Source organism: Cavia porcellus, unplaced genomic scaffold, assembly GCF_034190915.1.
Source record: "Cavia porcellus strain 051 isolate PalLab524CR breed Dunkin Hartley unplaced genomic scaffold, mCavPor4.1 scaffold_9, whole genome shotgun sequence".
NCBI lineage: Eukaryota > Metazoa > Chordata > Mammalia > Rodentia > Caviidae > Cavia > Cavia porcellus.
The window spans coordinates 48434474-48459887 of NW_026947492.1; the positions used below are offsets into that span (position 1 = coordinate 48434474).

Genomic DNA, 25414 nt, shown 5'->3' on the forward strand with positions numbered 1-25414 from the left:
AGTAGATGCCATCTTAACTGCTACATCTTATAAGTCTCAGCTCCTGCCGTCCTAGCTTGTTTTAAATGAAAGCTGAAGAACTGACTTCAGGACCTCTGATGTCAGAGGAAGAGGGAAAGGAACCTGCATTTATAAAGGGTCTGCACTACACGTGGAGCTCCCCATACATCTTCTCCTTTCATCATCGGAACATTTTAGCTGAGTTGTTCGACAGATGAGGAAATAGGGTGGAAGAGGCCAGGTGCCCTGCAGACTTAGAGCCTTGCCGATCTAACTCCCAAGCCTGTGTTCTTTCTATCCACTGTGTTGCCTCTCAGCAGACTGTGGAGTTTTGTGATGTCTAGAGTCTAGTCTGGAGTCTAGGAATGCCGTTTCTTAACCTTTTTCACTGTAATAAACATTTCAGTTTCTTTTGTCTCCAGATATGTTGGTTTCCAAATTCTTCGTTAAAGGGTAAGTCCCTTGGACTAAAGAATGAAATGTGGTCACGTCTTAAAACCACAGCCATGCTTAATCTCTGAGGCAGGATAGGGTAGTGGAAAGAGCATTAGCTGAGAGTCAGAATGGCTCCTTGTCCCAGCTCTGTGTGATCTTTGACAAGTATCTTTACTTGCCCGGGACTCAATCATTTCATCTAGAAAGTGAATACGTTTGCAACTACCTAAGGTTTTTTCCAGCTCTCGCATTCTAAGAATACTTGTGAGTCACATAGTCATGCACAGATTATACCGGGGGTGGGGGAAGGATTAAACAATATGAAAAAGAGAAGACTAAATAATGAACCCATCATCTCTCTGGCAAGCCTGCTGATTCTTACTATCCTAATTGGCTGGATCAACCAGGTCCTGCTCTGAAATTATATCTGTTTATCCAGAGGAGCTAGAAGCTGGGATGTGCACATGTGAACACAGGGAGAAAAAGCGGTGGGTGAAAGTGTTGAAGGCGGGGGGGGGGGGGCTGTGCTTCTAGCTTTCCTGCATAGCCCTCACACTATCGGTGCCCTGGAAAGAGTTGACAGTGGCAGTTAGAGCTATAGACTGAATTTATATGTATAACTCAACAGGTATGCCTAGTGTGTGACAGAGAAACTGTAAGTTATCATGCTATGACTGTTTATGGTTTCTTTCACCAAGAGCACTGACCAATGCCATATTTTTTGGTGCTTTTTTCCTGTTTTGATAAGAGATGAGCATATTCTGCCTCAATAGAAGACCCTGCCATTGCGATGGGGCATGGATCACTGAACCTCAGCAGTGACAAGATCTTCATTATCTCTTGCCTGACTCAGACTAGGGTCACTGCTGAGCTTTTGTTTGATTTAGTCACTCAACAAATAGTTACTAGGTATCAGCCCTGTGCCAGGCTCTGTGCTATGTCAGCATTACAAAAGTGATTACATGTAATCCTTGTCTTCAGGGAGTTTGCAGAGTTCACAGATTGGTGGGTGAAACAGATATGTAAACAAATCATTGTAACCTGGTGTGGTAAATGCTGAGGACAGGTGCTGTGGAAGCTTGGAAGAGGGCGCACCTTCTTGATCTTTAGGTGCAGCTGAAGGATGAGGAGCAATGTGTTGGAAAGAGGAGCAAGGGAAATACATCCCAAGCAGCTTCACATTCACTGGTCTCTTCCCGAGAACTAGGCACTGTCCAGTACTTTCAGGCAAATACTTCAGCTACCTATCTCAGAAGTCCTACAAGATAGGTCTCATTTCCACCTTGTTTATACAAGCAAGGAAACTGAGACTCACTTGAGTTCAATTTCCTATTCATGGTCACAGGCAAGAAGAATCAGTACTGAAATAAATCTAGGTGTAATTTGGGAAGCCTCCAAAGCCTGTATTCTTTCTGCCATACCTTCCTGCTTCTTCTGGCTTCTACAGGAGTCTCAAAGAGCAGTTTGGAGGAGAGTAAGAAGCTGAGTGTGCTGGTAAGTGGGGTAGCCAAGTGCTGGAAAATGAATCTGAGTGCTGGTAGCTTGAAGCCAGCCGTTCAGGGGTCCAAGACACTGTCTCTGCAAGCACTGATTCCGTACCCCACCCCCAGGAGCTCAGTCTGCTGGGGAGAAGTGGAGAATTTCTCACTTCTGGAAATGAACTCAGACTTGGTGTGGTTGGGAGCAGGAGGCAAAGCTACACCAGTAGCCCATCAGGGCTTATCTGCTCTGCTCAAAGCCTTAGGCACTGGACGTATTTAATAAGAAGCATATTCTCTTTGATACTCAGAACAATGAAGTGACTTTGCTGTCCTTGTTAAAATCTGGAAATGGGCTACCATGACAGTGTATGGCCATGCTTGTGACTGGACAGATTAGGGATAAGATCCCTTTTCCTGGGTAATTGGGAAAAGAGAAAAAATTCCAGCAAAGTTAACCAGGCATGTTTGGGAGAAGGGAGACATCTTCGGTAGACTTAGAGTAACTGCCCCCACCTGCACTCCCATTTACCACGTATGCTTGAAAGCAGCACTCACGTCCAGCCCTGCTGCCCTGTTGGCCCCTTCACATTCTCTGACTAAACAATTAGATTTGCTACTTTAGGAGGTTTGCATATTAGCTCAAATAACCATCACAAAGCTCTTGGATTTGTGTAGTATGTTGTTTTAAGAGTTTGAAATTTCCTGAGGCTTTTATTCCTTTCTATTCTGAATATAACTATGAATAAGAAAAGATATTTTTGGGATTCACATTTTATGAAGATGGATGCAGAGGCCAAAAAAAATGTATCAATTAGAGCAATTTTCCCAGTCCATATAAATTAGGAAAGTATTAGAAGGGCAGCATTGATTCTATGTAAATTTTAGCTTTTCAGTGAGTGTGAATGATTGTAGAACTTTAAAGCATTATCTGCACAACTGGAATTTGCCTGCACACTCTGCTTCTGTAACTTAGTCTTTCCTGATTATTCCCTTGTGTTCATTCCCTTAACAATATGCACTAGGGACATCATGCTGCCTTCCTCTAATCTTCCAGGAAAGTTTCTGATTAAACATATTTCTCCACAATGGAAAGGATTGAGTAACTGGTAACTAACTATTCCTGAGTTATTTCTCCAGTGTTTATTAGGTACCAGCCATGCTCAGTTTACATGTGTTATTAGTTTATTTTATCCTTAAAATAGCCTCCAAAGATGGGTTACTGTTTTAATTGCCCATTTACAGATAATCCAGTGTTTCAGAAAGCTTCCGAGATCATTCCTCTCTGATGTACATGCATTGAAACAGTAGATACAGAAGACTACAACTAAGAAATGAATCTGCTCTTGAGAAATTTCAGGCATCACCTAAGGATCATGGGTTAAATCTTTGAATTGAGATATGTATATATTAGCTTTGGCTTCTCTGAATTTCCAATCAAAGTGGAACACTTGTTAGTCATCTGGGAGGTTTGTGGTGTCCAAAATACTGAGCTTCATTTTGCCTTTCTGTTTACAAATTTATGTTTGCACTGTCACAATGAATTCATTTATTTACTGCAAGTTCTCAGTAAAGAGCTCTTTTCCTTTTGTAGACATTTGCCTGAAAAAATTAAGGATGACCAACAGCTAAAGAATATGAGTGGACAATGGTTTTATGAAGCTAAAGCAAAAAGACACAGAGAAAAAATCCATGGTGCAGATATTATCAGAGCGTCCATGAGAAAGAAAAGGCTCCCGGTGGCAGGTAAGGTGACTGGCTGTGTGCCTATAGCCAGCATTTCTTTGGGAAGGAGGAATGGGGAAGGATGTCAGAATCATTAATGAAATCTGCTGAGGGAAACCTTTTGGAGGTATGCTTTGCATAATTTATGACCTTGCAGCTCAAAATCTTCTTGCCTGGGGTTTGGATGGATAAGGGCAGGGCCAAGTGACTCAGTGTGGTACAGAGGAACAGGAAGCCCTTTGGGCACTATGTTGAGTTGCAGTAGCTTACATACATGGGATTCATCAGAGGTCTACCACCTCTTCTTTGTCTTTTAACCCCGGAAATTCTGAACCTTCTGAGTAAGATGAAGGTTCAGACAGAAAGAGACAGGCCTCCCTGTTTGATGGTCTTGACAACGGATATTTTTTAAATCAACCAAGTACATTCTTTCAGGGATTATAAAGGTAATTTTTTGAGGACTTACTTAGAATTTTTTGAGTTTAGTAGATACTTACTGAATGGCTTTTCTCTAACTCTGGGTTAGTCGGTATAAACCCCTGTCTGGATCTAGCCTGTATGCCATAAACAAAATAGCTGTTACCTTTTGTGCATCTATTGTAGACATATTCTGCTATTTAATCTTGTAAGTATTATTTTCCCCATCAGCTTTCTTGGACAAGCTAGGGGTTACTTGCCTGAGATCATATTGCTGACAAATGGCAGAACTAGAATTTCAAATCTTTCTCAGTGCCATAGTTCATGCAAGATAAGGACTATTTGTTTTGTGTGGACAGTGCACTGTATGTAGCGCTCATGATTTTCAAAACTACCTAGACCTTAAGAAATCTTAAAGGGTACTGCTTAGTGCTGTGTTCTCCATTTTGCAGTTGAGGAAACTAGAATCCTGTGTAATGAGACCTGTAGGGAATACCACCCTGGTTCTATTTGGCAATTAAAAGCCCACTACTGCTTCATCTTAACACTGCTGAGTGTATTTTTGACGTATACTTGCTATTGGGCCTTAGGTGGTTTTCTTGACTTCTTTGTTCCTCAATTTCCAAATCTGTAAATTTGAAAATTGTTCTTACCCTATAGGATAATGCAAAGATCTCAGCTCTGTGCCTAAGTCAGTCATCACTCAAGTATGTTAATCATCAGAGCGGTTCCAGTAAAGGAAGAATATGGAATGTTCAGAGGCAAAGAGGTTATTTCCTGAAGAGGGAGCACAGAGCTTTTATGGGATTCTGACACCTGTCCTGGGTGTATGTAGACTGGAAAAAGGGAATAGAGGAGGCACTGGAGAGGAATAGTCTAGATTAATATCATTTGTTCCCTCTTTGTATCTCAGGGTCAAGCATCCTGTTGCATACACTAGATATTTAATCAATGCTTGGTAGGGATGATGCTTCTATGCCAATGAGTATTGCCTACCCTGCACATCTGCTGGCCATACATCAGCCCTGATCCCAATTAAAATCAGATTAACATAGAGGCAGTCAGCATTTTGAATTAGTGGCCTCTTGAGTTACATGCACATTTAAAGGTATACCCATACTCTTAGGAAATTCTGCGTGAGGGGGAGCTAATGTCACGGAGATTTACTGACTTCTCTTAAAGATGTAATTATGCTCCTGAGACTCAGATAGCTTTGGCATTCAGGAATCCTGAGGTTCAGGTTTGAGCCCTCAGTGATAGGAACTGAGAAGAGAGTTATAGATTATGAAAGTAAGAGATAACCTTCCTGTGTTTATTATTTCCTATTTCAGCTGAGCAGAGTAAGGACAGAGCAATCAGGGCAAAGGAAAGCTGGGTGAATAATGTCAACAAAGATGCTTTCCTTTCCCCAGAGCTATCTGGAGTTGTAGAAGAGCCAGAAGACAAGGCAGCCCCAGCAAACCTAAGGTAAGATAGAGATTTCCAGGAGAGCTGCGGCTTCTGAATTTCTGGGCTTAGTGCGTTGTCTGGGCAAATGGCAGATGAGGTGTACAAAGCCTGGACTGATGATATAGATGTGGGGAAAGGAGTAGTGTATATAGAATTCCGGGTCCTAATAAAGACAAAGACAAAGCAGTACTTTTTCCTCAAATCCCAGAATTTTTTTGTTTTCTTTTTTAAAATTTTATTTTAAAGGGAAAAAAATTGCAAAACAAGATAACAGAGGAATAACAATGCTTACCACCTTGCATATTATCCTTTTTTATTTTTTGTCTTTTTTGAGAAAGGGTTTCACTATGAAGTTCAAACTGGCCTTGAACTCACTTTGTAGTCCAGGTTGACCTGAAACTCGCAGTGATTCTCCTGCCTCAGCCTCTCGAGTGCTGAGATTACAGGCATGAGCCACCATGCCAAGCTGCATATTGTTCTTTTTAAATCAGTTCCTTAGAGTACCAGATATAGGTATTTAATTGTCTAAACAATGTTAACACAAACTTTTCTTTTCGATGAACTAAGGGAAATTAGTATAACTTTCGTAACTATCATACATATATATTCTTTTTTCTTTTCCTTTTCTTTTTTTCTCTTTTCCCATATCAGTTTCTCTTTCCTTTTGAACAGTTTCTTCCCATTTGACAGTATCTATTGTACATTTTGGATCTTATTCACTTTCTCAGCTTCTCATACTAGGGAGACAATACAATGTTGATACATTGTATTGTTTGATTTCTTTCACTTATGAGTATGATCTCAAGTTGCATGTATTTACCTATAAAAGTATCCAGTTTATCCTTCTTTATGACTGAGTAGTACTTCATTATATAAAATGACCACATCTTTTTTTATACATTCCTCAGTCAATGGGCATTTTGGTTATTTACAGCATTTAGCTATTATAAATTGTGCTGCTATAAACATGGGTGTCCATATGATATGATGTTTTTAATTCTTCTGGGAAGATGCTCTGAAGGGAAATAGCTGGGTGGAATGGGACCTCCAATCCCAATTTTTTGAGGAATCTCCACACTGATTTCCACAGTGTTTACATCCACCTACACTCCCACCAACAATGGAGAAGGGTTCCTTTTCCCCAATGACTCCTCCAACATTTGTCATTGGTTGATTTCTTGATGATAGCCATTCCTTCTGGTGTGAGAAGGAATCTTAGTGTTGTTTTAAGATGCATCTCTCAAATGACCAGTGACATTGAACACTTTTTCATATATTTATTTGCTGTTTTTATTTCTTCATCTGAGAGTCCCAACTTTCAGAATTTCTAACAAATCTAAATCTTAAAATGTCAAATATGATTGCTTTCAGCACCAGCAATAGCTGATTTTAAATTGGTACTAAGGGTTTCTCCTTAAAGTGGGACAAAGAGGTACTCCAAAATACAGAACAGTGATATCAAAACTTTTAGAGACCAAACGCCCAAACTACAACCCCAGATACACTTATTTGTTGCAGAGTGCCAGCTAGAAAAAACAACTGTTATCCAGTGCTCAGCTACTGGAGCAACTTAGCTCACATGCTGACAGAGAGAATTCTGTGTATCTGTTTCAGCACACGTGCCATAGATTCACACCACTGGTGCAGAAGAATAAGTCATTTCAGCAAAAAGGCAAATTATAATCTGATTGTAACAGCTTTGTGCATGGAAGCAGTTTAAACCCAAGAATCAGACAGACAGGAATTTGAAACCCAAGCTTGCCACTTAATAGGCGTTTAGCTGTGGGCAATCACTTAGCCTCTAAATGTTCTTTCCTTCCTTTTCTGTCTGTCTGTCTGTCTGTCTCTCTTTTTGCCTTTTTTTTTCTTGGCAGATTCTCACTGTGTAGTACAGGATGGCCTTAAACTTGCTTATGTAACCCAAACTGCCTTAAATTCATGATGATCCTCCTGTCTCAGCTTCCCTAGCGCTGGGATTATCAGCATGTGCCACCATGCCTGGTGTATTTTCTTAACTATAGAAAGGAAGAATGATATATACTCAAAAGGCTATGGTTTTGCTGGGGATTTAACTCAGTAGCATAAGCACTTGCCTGGCAAGCATGAGGTCGTGAGTTCGATCCCCCGTACTAAAAAAAAAAAAAAGGCTATGGTTTTGATTTTTTTGTGTTTTTCTGTTCATGTTTTCATGACCAATTAAAGTGTACATTTGTATGTTGTTCCATAGAAGTAGCTAATTGTGGGTCTGTATTACTGTAGATCCTATAGGCTACAATGATTTGCTTTTAAGTATTTAAAGATCTTCTGATGCTGTCTGTCTCTTTCCATAATTTACACTTATGTTATTCTATGTTTTCCTTGTGTGACCTCAGAAATATCTTTTGGGTCTTATCTGTAAATCAGAACAGGATTTTCTTACTAGAATGTTGTGAGGTTAAATGAAATAAGGTGTGGGAATCAGCATTTCTCAGAAAGAAAATTGGCCATTTTTCCAGTGGCATTATAATAATGTTATTATTACATGGATAAAATGCAGTGCTGAAGGCAAAGGGGTTAGGTGTAGCCAATGAGCTTTGCTCATTTAAGCCAACTCTACAATTTGTGGCCTAGGTGATAATCACTCTGAATTATAGAAGGAGTTATTTTTTGCTTTCTCCTTTCCAGGTCACAAACTATTACTGTACTCCATATCAAGTTCCTGCATTATTTTCCACTTATACTTTAACCTTTGTGCACTGGGTGTGATAAGTGTATTTTGGGGCCTGTACTTTTAGACTAAGTGAATTTCAACAGAATGATTGTACTTGTCAATATTTTCTTAGCCACGAGTCAGGAACTGAAAAGCATGAGACCACAGTGGTGACATATTGCAGTTTCTGAAGGAATTTTCCTACTAGGTTTAGTAGCAAGGTCTTTCAGTTGTGGGCAAATTTCTGTGAGGTCCGATCCATGAAGAATTAAAGTGCTGAATACCTACCTAGCACATAGTTATGCATCGGCAGCAGCCTGCATTCTTTGTGAACTCAGTTTTTTTGACCTGTTGTATAAGGAAGCAGAAAGAGGTGAATGAGCAGAAAACAAGGTTCCCTTTAGAGTGGCAAAGAGAAAACTCCAACACTCATGATTCTTGGTCTAGTTATTGACTTTTTGTTGTGCAGTGTCGGCTGGACCAAGACCTTTTAAAGTGTAGTAGAAGACTTGTTTCATTTTTATTTCAGATTTTCAAATCTAATCATCACAGGTTAATACCTTTTTAAGAATGTAAATATGAAGTGCAGAGAACAGTAACATTGTACAACAGACCAGTGGTCATGTGCTGTGATGTAAATGGTTCTCAACCCATACCTCCAATTTCTGTACTTAGTGTGAATCAGTGACTATGGACTAGCACTGATCCACAGCCACACATGGATAACACATTGTGTCCCCCTCCCTAAAATGATTGCTGAACGCATGTACAATAAGCCACAGGACATGGCTGAGTTAAGTGGAGAGTACAGAATATAGACATAAGAAGCTTCTGCCATGCGGGTCAGTTCACAATGGAGAACTGAACAACATGGAGGTGGGCTAGAACTTGACTGGTGCAGAGGTGTCTAATGTCAATGAGTTAAAAAAAAAAATCTCCAGAGAATTTTTCAGAAATGAGTTCAAGGAGGTTAAATATTTCATTATGGTATCTCATTCCATGACTTTGGCAGGTTTTTCTCTGAGCATTTTACTCAGAGTTTCCCTATAAGCAGATCTGCATTCTGATCTTTGTTCTTGGTAGAATTAAAACAAAATTTTATAAATCAGCCTAATGAACCAAAGTGCTTCTCTGGGCTTCACTGCCTTGGCTTTAGTGATTCTCACTCTCTCTACCAGTCTTTCTCTTTGTTGTGTGGGAAGCAGTCTATTAAAACCGTATCTTTAGCTGTGGAATAACACTTTTTCCTACCAATGCTCTTTTCTTGGAAGGTTTCTGTCTCTCTATATATATCTATGTCCCTCTACCAGAAGGATGAGGTAATTGCCTTCTTCTCTGTAATGTACAATCTTCTCCCAAGGGCAGGGTATGGATGAGTTAACCTATGGGAGATGTGTTTGATATTATCCTCAAGGATTGACAGTAAAGTAAAGATTCCATTTTTAGAAGGCCTGACACATAGAATCATTTATATTGAGCTTAAAGAGAGCATTTCAATTTCACCTTAACAGATTTTGAAACTACTTAAGTCAGCTGTGCAAAGAATAATTTTCCTGGAGTTCAAATGGGAATATTTGTGTTTGACAGATCTGTAGCATAAACTGTGTCGCACTGGAGGACTGTACAAGCAATATTTTGGTTCATGATAATACTGACTTGAAGAGCTCAGGATAGCATGATTTCTACTTGCTTCCTTCACTCATCCCTGAGCTATTTCTCCACTGGTTTATTAGTTCAAGCTTCATTTGGATCCAGTAAACACCATCACAGTGCTGGGTGATAGGGGTGAGAAGTAACACCTACACCTCCAAGGAACTCAGTCCAAAGGGAGAGATCAAAATGAGAAAGACACAAAAACAATCACTTGAAGAACTTCTTTCTGGTTCTGTAAACATAACATTAGATATTATCTTAATAATTTTAATGAATCAAACTAATTTTGTCGAAGTGCTACTTCCAATATTGTATGTCCTTTTTGAAAACTGATGAGGGAAGGAAGTTACAGGCCTTGGGGTATACAATTTGGTTTGCTTTACAACTTTTTAAAAAATCATGTAGAAAACCTTGAGTATCTTTTAAGTTTATAACAGTCTACCAGCCTCTGGGAGGAGTCTTAAGAAACAAAAAAACACAAAGACACTGTATTCTCTTAAGAAACAGAATGGGTTTCTATATAAAAACCTGGTCACATGGTAGCAAAGAATGTTGCCAGGAACAAATTTCTAACCCAAAGTACCAATCAGATATGCTGGAATAATTGAAATAAGGAAGATTCACTCCTAGCCAAGATAATACAGAAGATGAAACTTGAGTTGGGCTTGAAGATGATGGGGATGATTTAGGCAGAAAAAGGGGCCAAGGGATTGGTTGAGTGGAAACAGCAAAGAGGTAGGTGAGTTTCTGGGACAAAAAAGTAGATAGGCCATTTGATTGGCATAGATGTTCAACAGAAAGGAAGAGTAGGGTGGTATATTGGGTCAGATGGTGAATGGGCTGTGGTGCCTTGCTTAGAATTCAGTATTCATTCCACAGGCCTTGAGAATCCAGAGGGAGGTAATGAGCAGAAGAGGGGATATGATCCAAGTTGTGTTTTAGACCATTTAGGCTTAGTGCCTGAATCATGAATGGATTATGGGAGTGGAACTTTTAGAAAGACACAGATGGGGAAAATACAGTTGAAAGAAATAAAAGTATCATTAAAGGTTAAAAAAGATATAAAATCATTAGGAAGGGAGAAACACTGAGAATTAACTCTATCTAGTCTTCTTGCTACAAACCACTGCTTTAATCATGCAAGAAGTCAGAGACAGAATAATTTAGCCACTTCCATGTTTGCATTTGGAGTCAGACATAACTGGATTTAAATCTATGACTCTCACAAACTAATACTGTGACATTAAACAGGTTACTTAACCTCTCTAAACTGGAGTTGTTTTCATAAGGAAAATGGGGAGAATGGAACATACCTCATAGATGTTGCAAGAATGAATTGAGAATGAGGTGATTGCTGCTGTGGTAATTGCCCAATAAGACAGACAAGCGAGGGGGCTGGGGATTTAGCTCAGCGGCATAAGCGCCTGCCTTGCAAGCAGGCAGTCATGAGTTTGATCCCTGGTACCGAAAAAGACCAAAAAAAAAAAAAAAAAGACAGACAAGCAAAAACATAGTAGTATTCCTTAAGAGAAGCAAAACTGCTAGGCAGTAGTTAGATTTTTGGACACAGTTTGAAACAAGCTCTTATTTTAATATTTTCCAAATAAACTAATTGTGAACTGTAACTAACCAAGTCTGCCATGTTCATTTTTTTTTTTTCTTATCCCAAACATGAGGTATACCAATGAATACAGTGTTTCTAGTATTTTGGTGTCTGCTATGAGTCCTAATTTTTTTGTTTCTTGCTCTCTTGTTTTCTCAATAGCATGAACAAGACCTTTTGTTTAACCTCTAAATAATCTGCTGTTATTGTAGTTTGGCAGACAACACAAATTAGAACTGAAGCAAGACGAAACCCGGCCACCTGTCTGCTGCTGCTCTCCCTGGCACAGGCTCACTTGGCCTTCATGTACTTAGTCATACACCAGTTTTTTACCAGGGACTGTGGGTGGTAGAAAGATGATCAAGGATCTCTTGATGGATCTCCCGCTAGTTTACTATGTGTGACCCAAAATGAGGTTGTGTAGTAGACATGAAATAGGTCTCTGAATGGAATTCATTAAGGGAAAGACCAGTTTCATGTCTAAGAAAGAGGATCAACATGATATGCAGAAAGGGCTGCTGAGGCTGGGACCAGAGGACAGGAAAGGATTTCCTGGAACTGAAAGAAAATGATGCAGAGGTTGGAAAATAACAAGGGGAAAATAAGAAGCTGTCTGGAGAGCATGGAGACCTAAAACATCAGCACTTGATTTAGGTACTCTGATTATGCAACTGCTTTATTGACTAAGGGAGATCGTACAAAATACCTGCACTGAGAAACAGAGCTTAGCATCTGTCATAACGATGTTCCTCAGATTACTCACTATCTTCCTAACATAAAAAAGGTAACTTGCTTTCTACTTCTGAGCTGTTAGCTGTTTTTATTGTCTGGACACTGAATTCTATCAGTAACCAATTTTCTTTATTAAATTTTGCTGCTAGATAGTTTAAGATTGTGCTTACCTATTACAGGAATAGAGGACTCCTATAATGTGTCCTTCTGTCCAAATTCTGGCTCCATAAGTTCCTCCTTTGTTCGCCACTCCTTCCCTTATACCCCTTCCCCTCCTTTTTTGCCCACGTGCTTGCTCTAGTGGGCAATATTTTATATACATCTACACAATCTGCTATAACTCCTTTCTGGAACAAAAGGGAGATGATGAAAGGAAGAATAGCTTTCTCAGGAGTTCACCTTTCCTGAGACCAAATGTACAAAAATAGCAATTGAAGTACAGAAGTAAGGAAAGGAAATGAACTACAGAAATGCCTAGCCCACGAGTTTATGACTTTAGTGACAATAATTTTGGGAAGTTTCCATGGCTCTGTGCAAATTGCTCCCTTTCCCAGGCCTTCTGTTCCTGTACCGTGGAAGACACCTGTACCTTTGGAGGTATTTTCTAAGCTCCTGACTCTGGATCTCACTAAGAGAGCTGGAGGTGTTTAACAGGGAACTGTGATTTTAGTCAGTACTTACTTAACCCCTATGCCTTCGGGAAGCATCCTAGAGCAAGCACTCTGAGCGGGCTGTTTCCTCCCTCCAGGGGCTCTATGACCCTTTCTTTTCCTTCTTACTCATGAGTAAAGGTTGTTCAGGAAAGAGGCTGCTTGACTCATCTTTCTCCTTTCATTCTGGTCATATCTCACCCAGGGCTGCCCTATCCCTGAGACAGAGAATCGTAGTCTAGAACAGTGATGACAAAACTTTTAGAGATGAGTCCCCAAACTGCAGACAAAGCTCATTGATTTATCATAAAGTTTGAACACTGCAATTAACCTGAATACTTAGGCTTTAGTTCAGAAAAAAAAAAAGCCTCATACATTAGCAACTTTTGTCTTAAAAATGAAACAACACGTGCATCACAGGTTTGCATCCCTAGTTGAGAGAATCTGCCTTACTTCTCTAAACCAGCTCCAGACACCTCCCCTCCCAGCATCTTCTGGATACTCCACTTACCTTTATCCTTCTGTATTTGATGACATCCAGAGTTAGGTGCTCAGAAAATAACTCCAAAGGAACAGATGTCTTCCACAGTGTAGGAACAGAGGGGCTGGGAAAAGGAACTCACTGGCCATCTTGGATAGTTAAGTTGAAAGTTCTCAAACCCATCAGCCTGTGTACATGGCACACACTGTGATCTGCTGACTTTTCTCTTTGCCAGATCACTTGTCTAACCCTAGACTTCAGTTATTTCCCCCTTGAGTTAGAGTAAGCACTGCCATGATGGCCCTGCCTCCAGTGGAGTCAAAACTCCCAAAGCCTTTGGGGCTTCCTTTCAGCAATGAAGTCAAATTGCTTTCTTTCTAACCTGCATCTGATTTGAGCTTTGAGACAAGTTCATTTCTACCAGGTTAGTGAACTTCCCATAAAAGTGAAAGGCTGCTGGTGAAAGGTTTTGTCTTTTCTCATGCTTGTCTTTCATTCCTGTTCTGCCATGGCCTTTGCTTCAGTGCTTAATCACCCCTCGGCCCTGATCCCCTCTTTTTTCCTTACAGTCTGATTTTACAGACTTCCTCTCCCATCTTGCTTTCTAGCTTTTGAGCTTTTAATGACATGATTTATGCTTCCTCAAAGGGTGAGTTTTTATTCTGTGGATTATGGTTTTTTGTTTTTGTTTTTTGCAGTGTGGTGAATTCAGCTTCTTCTATGATTAACATGTCCCAGGAAAATACAAGGAAAGCACCTTTGTTTCCAGCCAAGGTAGATTGAGTCTAAACTTCAAAAATCTGCTTTTTGGTGGTAATGTTATTTTTCTCGTTTTGTCAAAGCACTTTGTAATAAAGAGGATTTTGTAGTATTTTTTTTTTTTTTTTTTGCTACCAGATGCAGATAACTTTTACTATTTAGTGTAAGAAGTCACAGTTGTGGTGTATAAGATTAATGAATGCCATGTACATAACTGAAGACCCAAGTTTCTTGCTGTAGAAAGTAAAATCTGAAGCTATTTGGGGCTGCTTCTTTTAGGGGTATGGAATGTGACTCATTAGTTCTACTTCTGTCTTCTTTGTTATTCAGAGCTCCCTGCCTCTCTTTTAGAGGTCTGCTACTCTGAAGGCATTGACAGTTTATACAATTGTAGGCAATAAACGTAGATATTCAGTCTTGTACTCATAAAAATCTTCATTAGCACTAACTAACCATGAAGCAGGGCAGGGTAACTGAAGTATCTTCTAAGTAATTTGGAAAGATCAGTCATAATTGTGTTTTATACAGCTACAATCTAGCACAAAGAACATCTGATGTGATAGAAAAGCAAAGTAGAAATTTGACTTCCTTAAATACAATTTGCCCTGACCATAACCAGGTCTTCGACATACTCAAGGCCACATTTTCTCACCTATAAAATACGGAGTTTAGTTTTGAATGCTTGTTTTTGATCTAATTTTATAGGTCTCTGGCATTGAGTATACATTATGTAATTTTACTTATTTTTTGTTAGACATATATGTGGTGTGATTGAAGCTATCATGGTTAACTTTCAGAAATTTATTACTTTAAAAAAGACATATTTTCTGTCAGATTCCTCAAAATACTCCCCCTCACTTCAAACAGACTTACCCTATCTTTCTTGCTACTTTCTGAAGCAGTTCTGTTTTTTTTTTTTAAAGAGGGTAAAATAAAATGTAACAAAATAGGTCATAAGAAAACAATTTAAGAATCAACAGATTTCAAAACAAAGACCACCAGAGATCTTCGCTATCTATCATATTGTCTCTTGTTTTCTTCCAAATAGTTGTTCGCATCTTCACACATAGTACTAAACTGATCAGAACAGGATGATGAAGGCATTTTAGGTCTTCAAGACTAGACAATAGGGAAGTCAACAATGGCTACCATGTAAATGTCTTCATTTGTGCCAGGCTGTCTCAATGACCTGAATCAATGCAAAATGTTTACCTTTCACAGTCAGAGTCTTGACTTTGAGAAAGAGCTAGAAGTCACAAGGTACCAGATCTGATAAGTAAGGGGATTGAGGACACACCGTGATGTTTTTATGAGCTTGTCTTTCCTCAGATGACACTCAGCAACTGTAATCACACCTTGTAAAAACCTGAAAGAGGACATCAGAACTGCTTTAGAAAGATGCAAAAATAATGGGATAAATTTATTTGAAGTGTGGGAGAGTATTCTGAGGGGAATTAGTGGCACTGTGTCTGAAACAATTTTTAAAATTTAAACATTTCTTATATAATTTGATCATCCCTTGTATGGTGGTAATTCTGTGCTTTTAAAATCAATCAGGTTTTTTCAAACATGCCAGATTATAAAATTGATTGGGTAAAACTGTCATACATTGGTGGTAATAAACATTTGCTAACACTGAGTTGCTGTTATGACATTTTAACTAAGTTTAATAAACAATATTTTTCTCCAGCAAAGGAAGAATCCATTTAATAGCACTAAGTTGCCAGAAGACCACTTATTGCAACAAACCAAAAGTGAACAGTCAAAAAATGAAAGCACTGGTTTACTTCAGATTTCAAAAGAGGGTAAATATTATCTTTATGGGCTAGATATTTTTATCTTCATTATCTGTGGACTAGGGAAAATTCCTACAGATCTTTTAACATAAATAACTTCCCAAAGAAAGTGGAAAGTCCTAATGGTTTTCTCATCTTGCTTGTTCCTGTTGGTTTCTTCCCTGAGGGAGAAGAAAGAAATTTTTGTCACTGGCCCTTGTGTGTGACTTCATCAGTAGACTGGGAAATTTTTTGACCAAAAATAGTGAGTCTAATTAGACATAATGCAGTTTGCCTCAGATTGCTTCACTAGGTGTGGTGGTACATGCCTATAATCCCAGCACTTGGGAGGCTGGAACAGGAGGATTGCCATGAGTTTGAGGTCAGCCTGGACTACATAAGTGAATTCAAGGTCAGCCTCCTAAATAAATAAATCAGGCTGCCTCAAGACAAAAAGCCCACTTGACAATGTTATGATCTTCTAATCTATAATTATAGCTCAGAATTTTATTGTTCTTATATACCATTAAAGAAAATAATAGAAAATTTAGTCTCTTCCAAATCAATTGTAGGAAGATTCCACTTGCATTAAAGATTAGTCAAGGGGTAAAAAAATTTAACAATTGAATAGGTGTGTGTGTGTGTGTGTGTGTGTGTGTGTGTGTGTGTGTGTGTGGTGTGGTGGTACTGTGGTTGACTACTTAGGGCTTTCTCATTAAGCTATACTTCTAGACCTTTTTAAAAGTTATTTTATTTTGTTTAAATACAGTCTTGTTAAGTTGTTAGGCTACCCAGACCAGGCTCAGACTTTGAATCCTCTGGCCTCAGTCTCCCAGAGTGCTGGGATTATAGGTGTGTACTCCATACCTGATCAACTAACTTGTTTAATTTGTTTTTCATTGGGCAAAAAATTTTTGTATTGATTATAAATTCCACAAAGTATATAATTATGGTACTCTTAACTGTGCAGTCCATCTGCAGTACAATGAAATTCGTAATCAATTTTTAGTAGACTTTATTTTTTAGAAAGTTGGTTCACAACATTATTGAGCCAAAGGTTTACATGTTACCCCTATATACCTTATTCCCTTACATGCATGGTCACCTTATTGTTAATATCTCCCACCAGCTCGATGTGTTTGTTATAACTGATTAACTACTTTGAGATGTCATTACCACTTGAAATTGATAGTTTACAACAGGAGTCACTGATAGCATTGTATATTCTAGACTTATAAGTATTTTAAATTGCAGAGTTGCTTTCTGTTTGATATATTGCCTGATATGTTTTAATTTCCAGGTGAATTGTCAGAGTCAAAAGAAAAGTCATCTATCCAAGATACATCAAGCCAGAGCTTAGAAGAATCAAAACAGACTGTGCCAGTGGATCCTGCAAATGTGTCCCAAATCAAAGCTCCAATCCCCAAATCCAGAAAATTCATTTACAAATCGAATGATTTAAAGCAAGATGATAACCAGTCTTTTCTTAGACGAAGGACAGATTCCCTGAATGCAAGAGGGACTCCAAGAGGAATTCTCAAGCGCAACTCCAGTTCCAGTAGCACAGACTCTGAGACTCTTCGTTTAAATCACAACTTTGAACCCAAAAGCAAAATTGTGTCACCTGGCATTACCATCCATGAGAGAATTTCTGAGAAGGAACATTCTTTAGAAGATGACCCTTCCCCAAATTCTCTGGAGCCATCGAAGCATGTGAGGTTCTCTGCAATGAAGGACGAACTTCCACAGAGTCCTGGGCTAATCCGTGGTCGGGAAGTGGGAGAATTTAGTGTTTTAGAACCTGACGGGTTGAATAATGGAACAGAAGATTCAGGAGACATAGATGAGCTTCAGGATGACCCGAAGCCCTCCCAGTATGAAAAGCCTCTACCCTTTCGTCAGTCAGCCTCAAGCCCAAGTGCATCAGAAAATGAAACATATCACCCAGTGACATCTAGTTCTGTTCCAAATGATGGGCTCCAGTCTTGTTCGGAAGTTCTAAAGGAGGAACCACAGTCCACTGAGAATTCACCCACAATCAGTGAACACCAAATTAAATCATCAGAATTAACAAGACTTGAACCAGAATTGTCCCAAAACCCTGCTGGTAAGAAAGTCGTCACTACCAGATTATAAAAGCTGGCTCAGTGGGTTTGGAGTGGCCAGGTCAGCCAGCCCTCTAAAGGGTCAATTTTACTTTGTAAGCATTTTGTCTAGAATTCAGACAGATGCCACTGGAAAATTTATATGCCTCTTACTAGATTTAGAGGCTTTTTTCAACCACCAATGTTACTGAAATAACCAGTATAGTACAGTGTCTAGCCCGTTATGTTTTAACTGTTAAAAAAATCCATATCAATTATTTAAACAAGTGAGAATGTTTTGCATTAAACCAAGGTGTGTTAAAGAAATGCTAATACTTCCTCACTGAGTAAATATGCTATTACTCACTTAATGTAAATTTGTTGCCATTTTACCAAAGTTTGATCTCTCTTATAATTGCAAGAGAGACGTCACTTTCTTAGCCTCAAAGGATAAGAAACTAGACTTTGAGTATGTAATATGAAGAAGCCTCTGCTTTTGGCCTGTGCATGGTCTGGAGATGTTTGTTCTTGACTCCAGACATGCTGGGTAAGAAGCAGCAAAGGTGCTGCTTTTCCTGCTAACAGGTCCTCCAGTGAAGATCTCACCACTCTCAGTGGCTGTCTCAAACTACCCCTCATATCTGTATGGTTACTTTAAATTCTTAAGTTTTTTAAAAAGAGAAAGGATGGGGGAAATGATGTTGTGCATTTTCTCCCACCTCCAATAAGTCTACATCTAATTTTTTACAATCAGGAACACTTATAATCCTAGCAATCAAGTCTCTACCTCTGTTGCCCAAATGAATGACATCTGCTCAGCTCTACAGTTTCACACATGTTCAGGTCAGTCCTCTTCTTAAAAGACAGTTGCTTTTCCTCCTTGGATGTTTTAGATCATTTGAATGAAACATAACTTTTTTTAAAAATCAAAAAATTAGCCAACACTTCTTTAAAAAAGAAAAAAATAGGAATACTGCCAGGCATGTTTGCTCATACTCATAACCCTAGCTACTCAGAAGGCTGAGGCAAGAAGATCAAAAAGTTGAAGTCTGCTTGGTCAACTTAATGAGATTGTTTCAAAATAAAAATTGACAAAGGTGGTAGGGTACAGTTCAATAGAAAGCATCCCTGGATTCCATCCTAGTAGCATACGCACACAAAAGGGGTAACTCATAATAAAGGAAATTATTAACATTTGATGGAACATTATGAAGTAATTGTATGGTGGTTACCTAAATATTCATTCAATGGATGAAAATACTTCTGTAATAGTAATTTTTTATTGTAATTGACTGAAAAGAATCATGCCCTATTTTTGAACTCATACTTTCTCCTAGACTACAATTTTGTATATACTTTGCCTTCTAATTTTTAAGCCCAAACTGACCATTAAATGTGGGAACAAAACATCAATAGCTAAACTATTTTGACTCCCTGTTACCCCTTCTGAACAAAAGGATTTCTTACAAAGTTAGGCCCTGTATTCTCCTTGATTTACTGCAAAGATTTATACAAGTAAGTGCTAGTACATGAGACAAAACTAGGATAAAATGTTGAGCTCTATGTCTGTGAATCATAAAAGTTTGGATTTAGCTTTGAACATTAAGACAGTCAGTATCACACTGTTTTTTCCACTGGGAAAAAATTCCTCAGAGGAAACAAAACATTATCGGACTCTGAATTTTTAAAATAACTGTTCCTATTTTTAAGTAATAGCTTTTTACTGTAAAATGTTTAAGAATGTGCACAGAATTTTTAAAAAGCTCATCTGTGATGTCATTATCCGGCATTAACTAGTGCAAATATTTTATTGTGGAGCCTTCCAGAACATTTTAGGCATGCCTATAATTTATAAATCATTACTATACTTCTAAGATTTTTTAACTAGCAATATATCACAGATTTTCTAAAAAATCATCAAATAGTCTGTAAACAGAATTCTTGAAAATTTCTCAAAAGAACTTCACAAATATTGACATATATTTAATAATTCAGTGTATAGTTAGAGAAGGAAACCAATATCTCTAGGTGCCAAATGTACAAACTCTTTGTAATTTATATATTTAACCAGAACTGATAGTCGAAATTAAAGATAGAATTTTGTTAACTAGTATGTCTTTTAGTGCATTTAGAATCATAAAATTCAACTCACACATTTCTTTGTTTTGTTTTCTTGAGTTTTTAGACAGGATCTGGCTATGTAGTTTAGGCAGGCGTCAAACTCACAGCAATCCTCCTGCCTCAGGCTCCCACCATGCCCAGCTTCACACAGCTTTTAAGGAACATCCCTCTATATGCATTGTGTTGCTTATCACTTTAAGGATGAAGATAAATGCTGAAACATTTGAACTATAACTAAATGCCTAATGAGACTTAGCAAAATATCTAAATTCCCACATCAAAATGTGCTAGGTAGCTTGTGATAAAGACTTAGGGAAAACTCTGCTTTTTGATAGGTAAGAAACAATGTAAATATTCTTCTCTAGCCTCTTAGCCTTTAGCTAGCTGATATTATGGGGGAGATAGAAATCATTCTTTGTCAGTCCTCATTTTATTTGGCTCCTAGAAGTAACTTCTGACTTACAAATGATAGATAGGAAAAGGGCATAATGAAGGAACCTATTGAGATCAGGATTCCTAAACTCCAGTATGTAAAACAGTTACTAAAACATCAAATCTGTCTTCAGAGATTCTGGTTAAGTATATCAGGGATTAAAGCCCAGGAAGCAAATGTTCTCATTCAGATATTCTGGAATGAATTCCTTGTTTAGTCTTACTTGATAGTTGGTTTTCTAATTCTTGAAATCACTTAAATCTGTGCTCCTCAAAATTAGATACAAGACCCTTCTCGGGTTTATAACAGTGTGTCAGAGGATTAATTAAGTCATAAAAAGTCAGCATGGTGTACCTTCCTGCATGTCGGTTCTATACAAAGATTTGATAGTAAGAGAAAATTAATATTTAAAAAGTGACATGGAACAGAATGTAAAATGCACATGAATTTTTAAAATAAATCAAGGACTTTAAAGAAATTTTCCAGGTAGGTTTACATACTGTAGTTTGAGAGGTCTACATTTGCCCTCCTTTATTGTCATAGGGCACCTTTGGTAGAACACCTTAATTAGAATGTCTAACCCCTAAGAGATGTATGAAGTGCAAATAAAAAATACTTTTTCAAAAGGTGATATGAGTGACTAAATTATAGTCTTTAAGCATTCTCTTTTCTTATTTAAAAGAGCATCTCTATGTTACAGATGAACTGTCTCATTGTGTTGAGCCTGAGCCATCTCAGGTGTCAGACTGCAGTTCTAGAGACCATCAGCAAGGTAAGCCCCCTCTTCTCAACACTCTAAAAGTTGAGACATCCTCATGTTCTCGTTCATATGCCTCTGAGCTAAGGAAGACAACTGATGATTCCATATCTAAAGTCCTAGACTGGTTTAACCGAAGTTCTTATTCAGATGACAGGAAATCATCCCTCCAACATCCCCAAGGCATATTACCCAAAGGAAGGATAGACTCAAAATCACAAGTTCCTATTGCCTTTGTGACAGATGGTACAAGTTTAAAAGAAAATGGCTCAAAAGCCCTGTCACCTACTAAAGTTGAATTGAAGCCTGTAAGATCTGATTCAACATTTCAAGTAGAAAAAGAGAAGCTGCTTTTTGAAGAATGCCAAGATAATGATGTGAATATTAAGTCCAAATATGTGAATTTGTCCCAAGAAGATACCTCAAAAGAGGATCTGAATATACTGCAACCACTTGAAAGCTGTGCTGTATTAAGTCAAGGGAATAAAAATATGGACTGTTGTCAAAGTTCAAAAAATATAGGAAAAGGAGATGAGGTACCTCCCTCAACCAGTTACTCCTCCAGTGTTCTTAAAGGCTATGGTGCAGAAGAACAAGTTACATATAACACTAAGAATATCGGCAGTTTCAATAGAGAAGAACCCAAGCTTCATGATAATGAAAAACATAAAACAAACTCAGAAGTCAATTTTCACTCTTCAACAATTGTCCAAGAATTAAATTTGAAGGACAACACGCAAGCAGAGAGAAAGAGCAAAGAGGGAAATACTTCTATCCTGGAAGCTTCCTTAGAGACAGAGAATAGTGAGCTACCACCTTGGGCTGCCAACAAAGGATCTCTTTGGAAGAAGCCTGAAGTCCAACCACAGAAGGAAGCTGGTGAGCTTCCAAAGAACCAAGTACAAAGAGAAAAATACAAAAGAGTAAGGGAAAGAATATCATTTTGGGAAGGAGAGAGAGCAGTTGCTACTAAGTTAAGTCATAAAGAACCCACATCTTCATGTATCCAGGAACAGCCTCCTGCTAAAGCGTTGCAGCCTATACAGGCACAGGGTGTATACATGGACAGTTTATCTACAGACCAGAGTGAATATACTCAAGTCACTGCCAAACTAGTAGTCCTTGATGAAGATACTCAAGCATTTCATCTCTCCAGCTGTTACTCCTCAAATAAACCTGAAGAGACCAGCCCCCTAATATCTGGTCCATCCAAAAACTGCCCTTCAGCTAACCAGTCAGATAAAGTGTCTCTGTTTCATAATGAGAGAAATGGACATAGGAAAAGATTGCCAGTGGAAGACAGTTTGCACTCTAGAAGAGATACTACTTTACAAGTACTGCAACATCCGTCAAATACTGACAATGGAATACGTACTTCTGTGGAGAAAGACAGATTTCTAACTGGTGAATCAAGTGCCAACTTTAAAGTTATGTCCCTAAAAGAAAGAATGGATGAACACAATACAGAACAGATCTATAATCAGTCTCAGTTTGAGAATTTGAAAAAATTTTGGGCCTCAGGAACTAATTTAAACAATTCAAACAATAAGGATAATTATGAGATGACAACTACAAGCCAGAAAAATTCTGTGGCTTTTAATAGCCAGAAACACAAGAAATTAAGTGACAATAAATCATCAGGTAAAAATATCCATGAAACAGAGGCACTTTTTAGCCAAAGAAACATTACGGCAGGAGGAGAAATGGAAAAAGTCCACTCAAAGAGCATATTCCAGGGGCTACCAGATGAAATCACATTTCCTTTAAAATCACCCAGAAAGTCCACTCACCAACTGACCGGAAATGACTCATCAAAGGAAAATGGGGAAAAGAATATGGAATGGTTTGTTACTCCAGTACCTAAGGAAGAAAATGATTGCTCCAATCAAGAGATTCAAGAATCCATAGTGAAAACAAGTGTCCTGTCTAAAGACTACAAAGTTACTTTTAATGACAGCTTACAAAAGCTGCCTTCAAAAGTTTCATTACCAGTAAATCAACCTTCTGGTGGAAAAGTTTGTGGAAAGCAGCTACTTAAACCAGGTGTTTCTGAAGATGGGAAATGGCTTCAAAAGACAGATTTGGCTGACAATAAACAAGAATCCAAAGGATTTATGGAGATTCCTAGTGAGCATGGAGACAACATGATAGAACCACGTCTAGACAAACTCTTTAAAGAAGCTATTGGAACCTCACACTCTCCCTTGCAAACTGAGATGAAACCTGGTACCACCAGGACCAGCTCCCAACTTAAAGAGGGTAGATTTTTTGAAAAGGAGATAAAAGAAAATCATAATACTTCATTCTATCAGAGCGAAATATTACCTCCTTTTCCAAAGGGGGATGAAACTTCGGGAAATGTAGCTGTCACCCAGAAAGCTGGAAGTGATGAGTTCCAGCTCAACAAAGAAAACTTGTTTCCGACGACTGCAGAGCTTTCTCCTGCACTGGCACAGCCTTCACATCTTCACAGAAAAGGTTCGTTTGAGGATGTGGCCAGCTGTCCACAACATATGTCTTTTTCTGGGGATGCTCATCTTGCTCACCAAGAAAAGGCATTATCTTCTCAAAGAGAAATTTCAGAGACCATAGAGAGAGTCATTCTTCCACCCAGACCTGCACTGAGTGATGTAAATGACGCATTACAGAGGCTACTTAGAGAAGTTTCCTTGAGTTATCCATCTGGGACAGAAGTAGGTCCTGGAGAAATAAAACCAAATTTTTCTCAAGGAGTACAAACAGTAAGTAATTGCTCAAATCCTCTGACAGTGATCCTACCAGCGGCTGCAATGGATACCATTGTTCCAGACAGGAAGGATTTTTATACTTTCACTGTATTTCCTGATAAAGCTCATGAAATTAGGTCATGTGTAGCTCTCCAAAAGTCTCCATCAGAACAGCTCACTAACTCATCTATTTCTGCCATGCCTCAGTGTGGCAAAGAGCAACCTCAGGAAGTAGCAGAAACTGTGACGGAAACAATTACTCAGCCCAAATCAGAATTCCTTGAATTCAGTACTCACTTAGAGAAACTACTCAAGGAAACACTACAAACCTCCTTATCAAACTATGAAAAAGATACAGGAACCCTTTCTCCATCAGAGTTTATAGGGAGTACTGAGGCACCCAAGCAAGCTGCTTCTGAATTCCATTCTCAGGAAATACAAGAAATAATAGAAAAGGCTGAGGCTCTGTCAGCAACTGAGAGTGCTTTGGATACTGGATTTGAGAAACTTCTTAAAGAAATATCTGAGGTTCCTCTTTCTCAGATCCAGGTGTCAGTGAAGGAGGAAACTCTTGAAAAGGAGCCCTCCGAATCAGAGCAGCAGGCCAGGTTCTTGGACACAAGGCCCCATTTTTACTGGGCAACCTCAAAGGGCTTGGAAATGAAGGGTGAAAGTGATTTGAAATCTCAGGTCAACCAGTGTGGTAAAGTGTTGGAAGAAGATGAAGCTGTGACTGATTTGTCAGTAAATCTTTGTGATTTTTCAAGTAGTAGAATTCAGATCTCTGGAACCCCACAACTTTATGTGGATCATGAAATAGAGACCACTAAATGTATACAACCTCCAGAGGACATGGACAGTGAAAGAGACAGCGGAGTGGGACAAAGGGATTTTCAGAAACCTGGCTTTGAAGAGGTTCCTAAAGCAATTAATGTTTCCAGAAGTAAGCAACCCACCCTTCCCCTGACAAATAAAAAAGACTCTACAAAAATAAGCAAAGTTGAATTGTTGCTAACGTCATCATATAATAGACAACACAAAGAGCAAGAAAAACAAGGTTTTTCTGATTCTGATTTTTCAGATGGAAACACTGGTTCTCATGCAGAAAGTTGGAGAAATACCTCCAGTGAGTGTTTTCAAATTTTTAACCCATGAGTCTGCTCTATGGAATGCTGATATAGAGGATGATTTTTTTTCTGAGATTAATTTGATACTATCAAATGGTGCTAAATTCTTTTTGTCACTCCATTTCTCCCATACTTTTATAATAACAAAATACATTTATGTTCTATATTCAAATGATTCCATAGAAACAGCTTTCTTAAAGGCTTTCTTCTAGTCTATCCTTGTTTTTTATTGATTTTAAAACTTTTACACAAAAATAAATTAAAATAATTTTTGAGGTTACAAAACATCTTTGAAAAATTTAAGTTAGTTTTCCTCCTGA

General features: G+C 38.5%; 1 protein-coding gene across 23 annotated transcripts in view; it reads left to right on the top strand.

Annotated features, from left to right (window-relative positions):
- Sytl2 (synaptotagmin like 2) overlaps positions 1-25414 on the top strand; it is a 100201-nt gene that overhangs the window by 48756 nt on the left and 26031 nt on the right. For 6 of the 23 annotated variants that reach the window (XR_010049808.1, XM_063256320.1, XM_063256321.1 and 3 more), the window contains exons 3-9: positions 3508-3659; positions 5387-5522; positions 14011-14086; positions 15762-15876; positions 17147-17953; positions 21185-24910; positions 25049-25093. Coding sequence is in view for 22 of the 23 variants with exons in the window: in XM_063256320.1 (XP_063112390.1) it covers positions 3508-3659; positions 5387-5522; positions 14011-14086; positions 15762-15876; positions 17147-17953; positions 21185-24910; positions 25049-25093 (5057 nt within the window). In the remaining variant the exon portion in view is untranslated. Of the gene's footprint in view, positions 1-1780; positions 1930-3507; positions 3660-5386; positions 5523-14010; positions 14087-15761; positions 15877-17146; positions 17954-18684; positions 18774-21184; positions 25094-25414 lie in introns of those variants that run through there. The other 17 variants (XM_023564601.2, XM_063256314.1, XM_063256310.1 and 14 more) reach the window with 8 other exon arrangements.